This window comes from Hyalella azteca, unplaced genomic scaffold, assembly GCF_000764305.2.
Source record: "Hyalella azteca isolate HAZT.00-mixed unplaced genomic scaffold, Hazt_2.0.2 contig5745, whole genome shotgun sequence".
NCBI lineage: Eukaryota > Metazoa > Arthropoda > Malacostraca > Amphipoda > Hyalellidae > Hyalella > Hyalella azteca.
In genome coordinates, this window is record NW_025935927.1 from 27,938 (window position 1) to 43,120 (window position 15,183).

The window sequence follows — 15,183 nt, forward strand, 5'->3', positions numbered from 1 at the left end:
TTACAATAAAAACCATAGGTTAAACCATTAGTCTAAAACATTCCAGGAATATTCCTAAAGATGTGTACATGAATTCAATTCATATTAACGGATGCAAGTATAACAAATATGTTTTTTATAATATATCAAATTTCTTCTTGCCGTTCAATGGACTCGTCAGCTTTAAATTATAATTTAGCAAAATTGTGTATTTTGCAATACAAATGAATTAGATGAGCATACATTATTCCGTTATATTCAGAACAACGATTTTTAGAGATAGATTTTCGGCCATCGAAAAACAGTGCAGCGATCAATGTCAGCTTGGAAGCCTTAGAAAAATAATACCCGACGATTTCGATCAGGCGTTCTCCTGGCCCCAGTAAAATTGCATTTCTCGACGGTGTTGTATTTTCAATTGAATTTAACCTGCTGAAAAATGTTGGGCAACAGGAGATGATCGGATTTAAGGAAAAAACTTAACAAGGCACCAGTAACGTCGTTTTATTTATACGTCTATTTATAACTTTATTTTTTTAGTAATGTGTTTCCGATCTGTATAATAAATGTTTAATTTGTTCAACTCCAACACCAAGCATTCAATTCATTCCAATAGTGAAAAAAGCATGAACGATTTTTTTCGTCAAAATCCAACTGAGCCCAACTTAGCTTTTAATCCATTTTATGAACTTGAAGCATGTATAGACAATAAATGTGTATTCATTGGTAATGAGAGTGTATCAGGTTACGTGAGTATCAATAACATATATTTCAGGCTGGTGAGTAATTTAGTTCAAGCATGCTTAATGAAATTTTCCGATCTGAATTTAAAATCTGAGACTCAAGATCATTCATTACTCAACCTCGGTAACTTAATCAACTTCAACATTTCCAATCACGGACTAGAATAAATGGATACGAATATTGATCACCTGTCAGAAACATACGGGGATATGAATGATGGCCCTCAGAACAGTTCTGCAGTGGTCGGTATATAGTTTCTCTGTTAACACTTGGAGGTCATAATTAACATGTATTTTTCTAATGAGCAAGTTTGTTTGAAACGTTCATAGTTCATGCCTTGGCCTAACATTCCCTACAAAATACTTTTTTAATGAGTTACTAGGGCACAATTATTGACATTTTTCACAATTTCACAATTTAGACATTTTCACAATTTAGTCGATTATATGAAGAAGCCAATATAATATGGAGAACATAAACTTCATTCAAAGAACTTTATTATCATTTTATTGCTGGTATTAGGAAAACAATAACAAATTTTTTTTGTAACCACAGTAAAGATTTTAAAATCGACAATTTTTCTACAGTTTAGAGCACAAGCATTAAATTAATGTAAGAATTATTGGACGAGTGAGATACACCATTAAGAAGCGTAAACTCGCAATATTCTTGCATTATCCAAAAGGTCCACGAATTAATGACATATATGTAAAAATTGCTCGAAAATCGTTCAAAAGATATTTTAACTGAGTTTCAAGGTTTTTACCGCATTTTCTCATTTATGAAAAAATGTGCTATTGTTCTCGCCATGTCCGTCTATCCGTATGTCTGTCCGTCTGTCTGTCCGTCCGTGACTTCACGTTTTCGTCTACGAGAAAATGCGCTCTCTGTCACTCACTGCAGTGAGTACTGAGTTATGTTTTTGAGCTTGCCGGCCAACATGACTTTATAGCTCCGTTGCAGCCAAAAATCTCCGGAAAACATTTGCGAGTGCCGCGTTCGGAGAGTCTTTTTCCTAGTGATCCGTCGCAGCAATTTCCATCTGTTTGCCGCACGTCAGAGGCAATGCTCAGGACCAAGGCTTGTCGTCCTCTCGAGTGAACTCGATCCGTATGAAGCTTTTGCATGAATCTTTCAAGTGCATCCATGCCAGAGAACTGAGCAGTTCAGCATACTGTGCATCCTCTTCCTCCACATGACATCGGATTTTCCACATGAGTTTTCTGTCTCGTAAATAATTTTTGAAAAACTTCTCGAACTTGGAATAACTAGTGCATTTGAGATAGCTAAAATTTAAATGTGTAAAGTTCGAAGCATTTCAAATTTTGAATCATGTTTTGAATTATTTCATAACAACACTTATCGGACGCTAATGATCATTTTTTTCAATTAACTCTTAATTTTATGCATTATTTTTCAGTGAATATAAATTAAATGATCTGCTGTTAACAATAAATAGAAAATTAGAAAGAAACGAGTTCAAAATTCGGTTCGAGTTTACTCATTGATCTGTAGGACGAAGTGGCGGGCTTCTCACCTCAGAGATCGCTGCCCAATCAAAAACAGATTTTTTCTTATCTTTCTAGGCCCGGCAATGATCAAGTGATTCAACTATTCAACTTGAGCCATAATTCACTATATTATATAATTCAGTATAATTCAAATGCCTATTAGAGATTAAATTTTATCATTAATACTTTTTTTAAGTAAGAGATGAATAAGAATTATAGTCTTAGAGTTATATCAGGTTGCAACATAAAATGGATAGGTGGTATAAAATATGAAAGGGTCGGATAAAACCTATTTCGACAATATTGGAAGATTGCAGCGCCGTGTGATTGGCGTCGCTTGACAGTTGTTCGTAGAACTATAAAAAAGGAGCCTTCGCAGAACAATTTCGGAAGTCCTCCGTGGACGAATGTAAATTGTTCATGGTCTTTTTATACCATTTTTACTGATTTCAATTTATTTAAGCTTAGAGATAAATAATACATGTATGAATTTTCAGCAAAGCTGGTTGGATAATTTAGACTTTCGTCCCTTTCAGGGAAGATTTTCGCAAAGAGATAGGTGACGAGGGCGATATTCCTTTCAGGAGAGAGACAGTCCTGATAGCCGATCATTGAAGTTGCAGCTCTGATCGCTATATTAAATGCAGCAATAGCTAATAAATGCCGATCTTGCATTACTGCTTATAGCCTCTCCGTGTTGCCTCTCCTTGACTGAGCGGGGTATTATTTGCCAACAATGTGCCTCTTTTAATTGTAGCTGTGGAGTGCCCACTTTAAAGTGCCATTTTTTGGCATTTTTGGCCCACATTGGATTAAAAGTGTTTTAAACTGTAGTGGTGAACTGGAAAGTGGTGATTGCATTGTCAATCATTTTAAATAGTTTTTTTATAATTTCGTGGCCGACGTGCAAACTTTGGGCGGTCATCTGTCGGAGCTAACGTAAGGAATGTCCGGTCACACCTCCATAAATTGTAAATAAACATTTAATGATTTAATGAATATGATTGTGATTGCTTTTAGTTCTTGACGAAAAATCAGGCTGTTGTTTTGGTAATGGCAAAATATTTTGTTTCACAATTATTCATGGATGCACGGAAGAACATGAATAATTGTATTATAATATTTACCATCGTGTATGAAGGCACAAGCTTAACTTTTGAATTGAATGAACTAATTTATAGTGCTATTCTATAAATTATAAATTCAAAATATAAATTCTATTTTGAATTTTATGAGCTAATTTATAGTGCTACCGTCTAAAAATCTGAGGCTCGAATCGGATGTCAGCAGTTTTCCAAGAGAGATCTGAAATGCGCATAGTTTCTAGAAGACTGGATATCGTTATAGAGTTAAATGGACGTCATGCGCACGGCTCATGAGAGTCTGACGGCGAACGTAATGGATCTAACGAAACTCTTGAAACTTTAGACGGCTTCTGAAGTGCTTAGGGCTATCACGCAAACCACGTTACGGGCCAGCGATGACTGAGCTTATCAGGCGGCATCCAATCGAAATACTTGATGCAACTTGGCAACGGAAATAAAATGCTCGTGTTCAAGTCCCTCTGAAAACTGACTAAAACGCTTCTGGTGCCCCAACTTTTGAAAGAGATCGCTGATGCCTTGCCAAAAGAGATTGCTAGGCAGGCTAAAAGTTTTCAATCGTGAGTTGCATTGAGTGATTCCGCCTCTTGATAGGATTTAAATTTACCGCTTAAAGATGAAAAGTGTTAGGTGGTGATTTTGCGGCAAAATTGTAACTTTTCTTGTGATGCGGTTGTTTTAAAAATGAAAACTTATATGCAGCTTGAACCCTGCCGAGATGCGACCAGCGGAGGCAGATGAAGGTTAGTGAGGGAAGTAATCTGCTGCTCCTCCAAATATAACCGGAATAGATTAGTTCTCACCCATAGACCTAAGGTAAGCTCGTATTTCAATAAATAATAATGGTTTCAGCTATATGCTAACTAGTTTCATCTTCTAAATTGCATCACTGTACGGTAAAAATTTTCACAAAATGTGTGTTATTTGATGAATTTACTAAAATCATCTATCACTTACCACGGTCACGTATGATACATTGTGGTCTGAAATTAGGACAACACGTTATTTATGTTTAAACCACCCACTTCATTAATGATACCATTATTCAGAAACTTCTGATTTCAGTAACCTGCAGTAACCTGCAGTAACCTGCAGCGATTTCTAATAAAACCGGAATAGATTAGTTCCCACCATAAACAAGAGGTAAGTTCTTATTTCTATAATTATGGATGGTTTCAGGTCAATGCGATTCAGTTTCATCGTCTAAATTGCATCTATGAATTGCAAATTTTTCAGAAGATATATGTTAATTTTTGAACTATATTATCTATCACATGCCGCCGTCATGTATCATTCATGCTCTGAAATTTTGACAGCCTGCTATCTATTTTTAAACCATCCACTTCATTAATGATATCATTATTCAAATACCTGTGATTACATATGTTTAGCTGTTAACTAACTAATTTAACTGACTAATATTTATTGTTTAAACTTCTTTATTGCGAGGAAACACAGGACGTCTTCAACTAACACTAGTTTGATAGCTAGGCTGGTGGTGGTTTTACCGCCGCCGTGCTCGAGCTTCAAGGAAATATAACTTGTAGATCAAGGAAGTTGGGCAATCCCGCCACAGCTTTGCTGCACCAATGATTGATTCTCTATAATTGTTGGCAAAGTCCAATACAGTGCAGAGTGTTTTCATAGAAGTCGTAGAGAAATATTTGTTCCTTGCAGCTGCTTTGAAAGATATTGAAATAAGTTCACATACATGCACAAAGTATTGAGTTTAGTGAAAAAATTACGTGGGAAATTTCATTTTTTCCTCATTCAGGCCTTGTTCGAATATTTTGAATTTAAAAAGTAAGAGTTGGAATCTTGGATATAGAAATCAACTATATAACGATCCAACCGAGTTTGCGCCACCAGTGGCCAACAAATAAAATATTAATTCCAAACGTCATATTCAAAATGTATAAATAGATACAAGCTATTTAGGGAAAAGCGTTATCGTTCCAAATATCTCGGTTAATAAAATGAATTTCTCATTACAACTCTAAATTTCTTCATAGACGATGAACACGTTTAGAAAATTATCCCCGATCACAGCAGAGATCTATAATTAATGTTGTCAAAAAGGAAATGACATGGCATTCCATCGTTTTGTATCATTAATCTGATGGTGGCTTAAATAATCAATAATATGACTTGCTTTGAAAAACTAAAGACTCCATCTTAAAAACATTTATACATGGTGATTCTTGGAAACTTCCTGATTTTACAGCTCGTTGAAAAAATTAGATCAGTACTCACTGCAGTGAGTGACAGCTAACGCATTTTCGCGTCCGTCCGTGAAGTCACGGACGGACATGACCAGCACAATAGCGCGTATTTTTCCATAAATGAGAAAATTCGCTAAAAAGAACTAGTAAAGATATCATTACAATATAAATGAAAAAAAAACATTACCTCAATTTTTGTATCACTTAGTTTAAAGATAACCTTGGACGAATGACGGCCTCCATCGTCAATGCATTCTGTTGAACGGAACTTTGAAAATCGGCTATTTAAATGCATTGACAATGAGGGCCGTTATTTGTCCATTGTCATCTTTAAAACTAAGTGATAGAAAAATTCAGGTAATGTCTTGTTCAACAAAAGCTATATTGTAATGGTAACTATACTAGTACTATTTTATTGAGTTATAAATCAGAAAATTTCCGTTGATCACTCTGCAGGAGACAGCAAACAATTTTTAAGCAAATAAAATTACTATACATTATCACATATATAAAGTGATGAAATTATATGGGCATAATTAATTGAGTTGTAAATCAACCTAAAATACAAAGACTTGTTAGATGTTCAAATGAAGACATTGAGTTGCGGGTGTACCTCATTAGTGAATGCATAGACTTTTAGGATAATGGAGTGATGTGATGAATTTTTTTACTAGACATAATCAGTTAAGAAACAACACATATATATTTGCAGAGAATATTAAGGTAGAACGGTGATGGAAAAAAATTTGCAACTCGTCATTAATTGAAAAGTAGAATCACATTGGTAAATCAAAATACTTTTTAGGCGGAAGAGTGGGTTAATGCGATTCACAAAGCGTCGTCGTTTGAGGAGTCGCACTTCATTAATAAATAATTGACTAGATAAGAAGAATAGGGGCGTAATGCAATGTACATGGCGTCAAGAATAGAAGAAGTCTTCTCCAAACTGAAATCACGAACTTTTATTGACGCCAACTCATGCAATGATCTAGAAGTTGATAAGTGATAGTTTCAGTGTCCCTCGCAGCAGGCGACTGGACGGAAGAAACGGACTGGGAGCACAGCGCATGGGCGACGGCCGCACAATTCCCGGGGTCACGCGGTCCGGAGTTTCTGCCCGACCTCAGCACCAACGTGACCGTGACGCTCCGGGGCCGTGCCGTCCTGCCGTGCAGGGTTGCCAACCTCAGGGGCAGATCTGTGAGTAAAACCTTCATATAAGGGACGTTCCGGGCCGTGCAGGGTTGCCAACCTCAGAGGCAGATCTGTGAGTAAATCCTTCATGTAAGGGACGTTCCGGGCCGTGCAGGGTTGCCAACCTCAGGGGCAGATCTGTGAGTGAAACCTTCATATAAGGGACGTTCCGAGGCTGTGCAGGGTTGCCAACCTCAGGGGAAGATCTGTGAGTCATGATAACGTGACCGTGACGTTCCGTGCTGTGCAGAGTTGCCAACCTCAGAGGCAGATCTGTGAATAAAACCTTCATGTAAGGGACGTTTCGAGGCCGTGCAGGGTTGCCAACCTCAGAGGCAGATCTGTGAGTAAAACCTTCATATAAGGGGCGTTCTGGGGCCGTGCAGGGTTGCCAACCTCAGGGGCAGATTTGTAAGTCATGATAACGTGACCGTGACGTTACAGGGCCGTGCAGGGTTGCCAACCTCAGAGGCAGATCTGTGAGTCATGATAACGTGACCGTGACGTTCCGGGCCGTGCAGGGTTGCCAACCTCAGGGGCAGATCTGTGAGTAAAACCTTCATATAAGGGACGTTCCGGGGCCGAGCAGGGTTGCCAACATCAGGGGCAGATCAGTGAGTCATGATAACGTGACCGTGACGTTCCGGGATGTGCAGGGTTGCCAACCTCAGGGCAGATCTGTGAGGAATATCAACATGACCGTGACGTTCCGGGCCGTGTAGGGGTGCCAACCTCAGAGGCAGATCTGTGAGTCATGATAACGTGACCGTGACATTCCGGGCCGTGTAGGGCAGATATGTGAGTACAAATATCATCCTGTTACTGTTACTCCGAAGGCATGTCGTTCATCCTGACATGGCTGCCAAGTAAATCAAGATGTTCGCGTTGCTCATTGTAAGGGATTTGATTAATGAAAACTGAAATTGTCAGGGCAATGATCATCAGTGAAGTTTTCATGTCAGCATAATATAACGATAAACTGAAGAAATTTGCAAATACTTTTTTCATAGTTGCCATCTTATATTATTTGGAGCTCTATTTTTTACTTCAGATAAATACTGAAAATTTACATGATTTTCTTTCTCTCGCTTTTCTTATCGCCTTATAATCTCAATTTGGCGTTCATAAATTGTTTTTCATGCCAGGTTTCATGGATTCGTCAAAACGATCTTCAGGTTCTCACCACTAATGCCATCACGTTCACCACCGACAAACGGTTCTCCGTAAGTTGGAACAGTAATAAGGACAAACAATATTTCTCATTGCCGACATCTATGTCGTAGAATTCCGTTACAAATGTGGTTCGAAGATCAGGGGCTATACTTTCAAAATTCGCTAAGTAAACGTAAGTACATACGCTCGATTTTCTTGTCTATGATTGGTGGATTTTGCTTGAAATGCCGTCGATGATTGATTGATGATCTTTTGATCTCTTAACTTATTTTGAAAGTATGGCCCCTGGAGACAAGTCAACACGGTGTAACGCTGAGTAGTTATTAATTTTTTAATTTAAATGTCTATGCAGAAGACTGATGTTTTATTGTTTCAATTTTTAGTATAATTAAATTTTTAGTAAAGGCCTGAGGTCGTTAATATCTCAATTTTTATTAATCCATACATAAGGGAAAATTTCTTATTGCCAAGCTAGGCCGAACTTTTGTTTCGGAAACTTAGCATAGAACTCCACTTTGGTCTAGTCAACGCTGGGCTCCATAAACCCGTACAACTTCTTACAAAGTTACATGAATTGCCTGGGCAAAAGTTAGCTCAACTTTTTCTGCACACGCCGGTCAGGTGGAAGGCTACAATAAAGGTGCAGCCGCCGTATGGGATCTTCACTTGAGTGACGTCACACAAGCGGACGAAGGAGTCTACCAGTGTCAGGTCAACACCAGGCCCAAGATATTCCACCCAGTCAGGCTTCACGTAGTTGGTGAGTATTTTGTGAAAGTATTTTTATCCCTCGCCTTGTTTTCGTTTGTTCTATAATCTCTATTAATTTCGTCATTAAGCTATTCCACCCTGTCAGGCTTCACGTCGTCGGTGAGTATTGTGTAAAAATGTTTTCATCCCTCGCCTTATTTCCGTTCTGTATTAATTTCTCCATTAAGCTATTCCACCATTTCAGGCTTCACGTTGTTGGTGAGAATATTGCAAAAGAATTTTCATCATTCGCTTTGTTTTTATTTCTTCTGTTGTAATTACTGCAGCAAGGTATTCCACCCTGCAAGGTTAGACTTCGTTGTTGAGACTTGTGTGAAGGGGTTTTCCTGCCCTTCATTGTTTCCATTTGTTCTATAATTATTCCAGAAACCAAATGTAGAAAGAAAGGCATTAGGAAGTTTAATTAATTCACAATCAATTTGGCGCTTGCTTCAGAAATTTGATTAAACTCTGTAAAAATTATCATGAGTGGTCGATGCCAATACTGAAATCAGTAATGCGTCATTTTTCCAAATGCTTCGGTGCATTTTATTTCATTTTAAAGATTTTGCGGAAGCATAATAGCTCATTTTCAACCAGAAGGAAAGGATAAAACTTTTCAGTAAGATCGTATAATATGTTAGTAGCAGATGAACCTAAGAATTTAAAGACAAAGACAATACCACAAAAAATCACCATATCTTTATAAGAGAAAAACGTTTCAGAGTCCAGCTCCATCGTCAGTTCATAACACAAAGTTCAGTTCAGAAGAAGTTCAGTCCTAGCAACACAAGTACAATCGATTAGTAAAGTAAAATCTGACAAGTATTAAAACGGAAAACAAATAAATGAGACACGAAATAAACGCAAGTAAACGGCCTATCTTTTACTATTTCAAGAGGGAAGGACTAAATGCGGCATTCAGACAAGGCTTATGTTTGAATATATTCAGGGATTCTAAAATTCGTAGATCAGTAACACCCGATGTGGAAGAAAGAACTTTAAAATCACTATCATACAGAGGTGTTGCACTACATGGCATGAACACGTACAGAAAAATGAGGTGGATGTGCAAGTAGGTTCCCCGTTCTATAACTCCTGCCCTTATGCTCAGCCAGCCTAGTATAGAAATTGCGAGACGTCATACCAACGTACGCTGATGCGCACTGCGCACAACTATATCTGTTAACTAGTGACGATCGCATAAGAAGACGGAGGGTATCCTTATACCTGAAAACGAGCCGATTCTAAAATTGTTAACTAACAACACATGAAGATTTACGTCCTGAAGGTATTTAGCGAATAAAACTTTTAATTCCTTTCATATAGTCTCATATGCGGGGCAAAAATAGGGAAAAGAACAGTAAACCACGTTTCTATAGTCACACTTGGGAACAACTTGAGTATATTGCCTGGACATAAACTTTTTAATTTTCCGTAAATACCAGGTGCGATGGAAAGCCATTTTGTGTAAAGATACTGTGCAAAAATTCAAATTCAGAGTGCATGGCTAGGAAGGAGGGTAAATGCGAAAGCAGTTTATTAATGTTAGGGTCCTATTTAATTGGAAACGAAAGGAACAAAAACTAAATTTGCCGGTGCTTAAGCCGATAAATGTCGATTTTCTAAAAACAGAATTAAAAGATTTCATTAGATGATAGATATGATAGATTTTACAGATTTTTCTCTTATAAAGATATGGTGAATTTTGGTGGTATTGTCTTTGATTTTAAATGTTAAATTCCTGGTTAACATGCGATTAAGGCAAATAAATGATTTCAATACAGATTAACCTAATCCTATATACACCAATTTAAAATTTTCGATTAATATTCTAAGCTAAAGCATATACAATACAATACATTGTACAATAAAACGTATTGAACAGCGATACAATACAATACAACCTATTGTACAACTACAGCACAATACGTTGGTGAATGCTCACTTGCCGGATTTTTTCATGAATTTGGAAGCCGAGGTACAATATACATGTACCTCATTTCAAGCATCTCTTTGAGTTTGCCCGATGGCGTGAGCGTTTTTTTTTCAGAGCAACTTAGTCTGTCATCTCGCCTTGGCGACTTCACACTCATCACAGAACGTGCACTCAAATCAATTAATGTTAATTTCCTGGAAATACTTTTCTTTTGAAGCTCGCAGGCCTCATATCTATATATTTAACGCCTATGAATACATATGGTAATTAGCAAGAACATCCGTAGACCATGGAATGAAAAATAATCATGTATTAAAATTGTCTTTATTTCACCCATTTTATTGGCACTGAAGATGCTCATTCATTAAATCTCCAGCAGAGCACAAACTAACTTATAACGAAGAATAAATTTCGTCAAGTTCGTTCTAATTTTCTTGGTATGAACTCTCGTGGTGACAGAGGGTCGGGCCCACATAGCGGGACCACACGAAGTCTACCTCCACGCGGGGTCTCGCCTGCTGCTCACCTGCTGGCTGCTGGCGCCGCCCCATCCTCCTCCACTTGTATGGACGCACAACTCCACTGTCCTCAACGACACCACAGCGAGGTGAGCTTCAGTTTAACCCCCGCGAGAATTTGAACATAAAAAATTGATTATTTGAATGTCCTCAACGGCACCACAACGAGGTGAGGCTTCAGTTTAACCCTGGTGAGAATAGATATATGCAAAGAACTGGATCTGTCTTTCATAATATGAATGAATGGGCTTCTACTGTCTGAATATTTGTTTGTTATATACTACCATATGAATGGAACTAACCCATGTTATCCCAATTAATTACTATACTATATATAAATGGTAATATATATTATTGATATGCATGGTTATTTTGCGACACGTTTCTTTACAGTTCCGTGTCCAAAACAGTGTCCAAAACAGTTCCGTACAGTTCCAAAACCGTGTCGCGGAATTGTTCGATCAAAACGTTGCTCATACTTTCGACAATAGCGCGACATTTTTGGTATATTTTAGCCACTGTCTCGGAATGTACCAATGTACTGTAACTGTCTCGGAATGTACCAATTTCGCAGAATCTACCTATGATTAGTATTTGCTACTAGTGCGACACAAAAAAAAAGAAAAGATGAACGCTATTATGCGACATGCTAATTAACGAAAATCTCGTTAGGTTAGGGTTGGAATTAGGGTTAGAGGTGTGAATAAATGGTTTGTAGACACTTTTTCACTATTTTACTAAAGTTAGGTTAAGCCAGGAAAGGTTCTTTTACCTTAAATAACTAATTGAAAAACGTCAACTAATAAGCGTAACGTACGTAAGCATTGCGCTTATTAACAACTCCATTAAATAATGCTTCCGAATTCAAATCCGGTCCTGCACAGAATGGACAATTTCCGCGACTGAGGAGTTAACACCGTGGAACAATTCTATTCAAGCTCTGCCGCCCACGTATACCACATTCCACTGTTGAAAGGAAACACATTTACTTAAATTCGACTCAGGTTGCGCATCATTTGCGATTTTAACAAAATGATTTCGACTTTAAAACAATAGAAAGTCGGCAAAAATCATGTTTGCTCAACGTTCATTAAATTTTACCTAAATAAATTTTGAAACTGAAAAAATTCAAGTCAAGTCAAGTGAAAGTGAAGTCGCGCATGAAGTCAAGTGAAAAGTGGAAAATTTGAATACTTTTTTTTCATCAAACAAATAAATTTTGAATACGCGTATGCATAGTGCTCATTATGTGATCGCAATCATGTAACTAATTAATGTATTAATAAAAGCAGCGACTTTCTCGGGCTTGAACGACATTGAAAATTTACTGAAAGTGCAAGGCAATCTCATGAAGTACGGAGAAATAATAATTAATGTTTATATTTCACGCTACCTGATGACATCGCGATGCGGAGAAGTAAAGGAAGTTTTTTACAAACCATGCTCTAGAGTCTAGACTTTCTAACTTAATTCCTCAGAAAACGCGAGTCCTTCATAGCAGCTTGAACTTCAAGATCAGTGGGCCTATACTTTCAAAAAAATTAAGAGATCGTAAGTTCATCAGCCAATCATTGACAGCCTTTCAAGCAAAATCCACCAATTATAGACAAGAAAATAGAACGTAAGTATTTACGCTAACTTAGCGAGTTTTGAAAGTATGGCCCCATGAAGTAATATGAAGACAGATGATACGAAATTGAACATTACACTTCTGGCTTCTAACAAACATTCCTACAATGTTTGACCAGCACAGCCAGCAGCCTCTCAAGAATGCGAGCGACGTTCAGATGCTGCAATTCGTTTTCGTTTCGCCTGACCAGTCAAGTGAAAAATTCATCTCAAAGAATTATGGGAGGCTCTTCACTATACGCGCTTGAATTATTATGAGAGGTTTTACGCCAGCCTAGCACTTGGGAGTTTACGTAAATTATGATAAAGTTTATGTAAACACAAGGCCAGGCTAGGATCCTTTGGAATAAGAAAACTTTCCAGAAAACAATTATTTTCTGCCTTGAGGTTAATTTTGGGCACGCGCAAGAACTGTACGCACGTTCAGGCTCATACCATAAGAATGTCAGTCATCGTCGTAATGCATAAAACTAAATATAATTGCTTTTGTTGCCTGTTTCTCCAAACCAAATTTCATTCCGGAGAATGTATATGGAAGCAATTTAGTATTAACAGTAATTTACACTGATATCAGTCAAAACGTATTCAGGTTATGAATGCGAAGATTACATAGTAGAAAACATATATTTTAATTTAGAAAATAAGTTATGAATATTTCATACATAATATACATACTAAAACGTTTTTTATTATTTTTTTACTTATGCAATTATAATAAAACATTTCTTTTTATCACGAGCAAAAAACGNTTGCCGGGAGCCTCAAATGCAACTCGGAGATGTGCAGCAAAACTCAAGCACCTGAGCTCGAAACGTAATTTAAACTTTGGACTGCATTTGCGAATTGTCGATGAAGCTCCAGGGCATATTTTCATTGTGATTACAATATTAAACTATTATTTAAACTGTACGTGTGTTAATTAATTACAGTGTTCATATGAAAAGTCCTGCCTCAGATATTAAAGTGTCTCATAATTAGTGTTGTAAATATTTTAAGAAGTAATTTGCTGTATTAAACGACCTAATTGTTAGCCTATTTTTGCAAGTTACGAGTTTACGTATTTATATTAAGGTTTTAGAATGCTCTTTATCAAGCGCAGCAGCTGAACGATAGGGAATCATACTTTCGAAATTTTCCAGTACGAGGGTATAAATTTTCCTTGATTATTTCAACGCCAAGAATCGATAAAAAGTTCAATAAAATCATTAGCAGATGGAGGATAGTTTGACTTTGTAAAGAATTAATGGTGGTTTGTATTCTTTAAACAGGGATTTTCTGTTAACATTTCTTGTCAAAACAATTTTCGGCATTTAATGGGTTTTTAAATTTTTTTCTGATCGTCTGTTTAGGTATTCCGAACACTACGTCAAAGTATAAATAAAATAATTAATGTCACAAATTATTTTGTATATCCTGCTCATGCATTAGTTAACTGAAATTACGAATGAAAATTTTTGAATTACATTATAATTTTTAAGATTCAAAATGGACCAAACCTCATAATTATCCGTATTTCTGGCAATGAAAAGACAAAATTATAAAAATTAAACTCTTTTCGTATTACCCTGAAATAGGCAGAAGCTTTGAACAAACAATTTCACGGTTAGAAGAGGTCGTCACTTTGTTTGATCTTCGTTCGTAACCTAAAAATGATTGAACACCAAAGACTCCACAGCTTCTCACTAACAAGACGCGCAGTAAATTGAAGAAAAATCTGCCCGCTCTCCTGAATGCGTTGACAAATGAAACACTCCCGCTGAATTTAACCCGAAAAGTTTTCTGTTAGCGCTAGGAATGGATGGCCATGTTAGCAAAATTTTACAATGTTGAGAGAATTCTATTGTATTATACTTAAGAATTATACTGAGAGAATTCTAGTTGCTAAGAGAATCATCCATGGTATAATTTTCTAAATAATAGAGTGCGAAGTAGAACTTTTTTCTATATAAAGCACGTTTTAGAGAGCAGCTGCAGCAGCCAACTACTGGCTGTAGTCCAGGTGGCTCCAAGATTTTTCTAAAATCTGATGTACAACTAACGGTAGAATTTCAAAGCGCGAAATATAATCCATGTTCATTTTGGTGACAGATTTAGTAATTCGGCCGACACATAAGCAATTTTTTATATTATTACAGCAATAAATTTTCCAGGCATATTTTTTAGACAGTTTAAAATTTTATTTTCCCTCGAATAACTAGAATCAACCATTTCTAAATATATTTTTTCCTGATATAATCACTGAAACGACGTGTTAACGAGGCAGACTGACACCAGATTCATAAGATCTTTCTTTGATACCAAAACCATGAATCAGATGGAATTTGATACCATAAAAAAATCTAAACCATGCCATTGCCAAGCTTACAAAAAACATGAAAGAGCGCGATGTGCGAGAGGTTTTTATTTAGCTGAATTACTCAA

General features: G+C 36.9%; 1 protein-coding gene across 1 annotated transcript; it reads left to right on the forward strand.

The window, feature by feature from the left end:
* Positions 1-4,055: 4,055 nt before the first annotated feature.
* On the forward strand, positions 4,056-11,222 carry LOC108671556 (the record flags this gene model as incomplete). The annotated part of the gene is made up of 5 exons (XM_018159114.1): positions 4,056-4,080; positions 6,575-6,759; positions 7,899-7,976; positions 8,548-8,686; positions 11,075-11,222. Coding segments are annotated over exons 1-5 (575 nt in total), but the record flags the coding sequence as incomplete, so codon positions are not given.
* Positions 11,223-15,183: the final 3,961 nt, after the last annotated feature.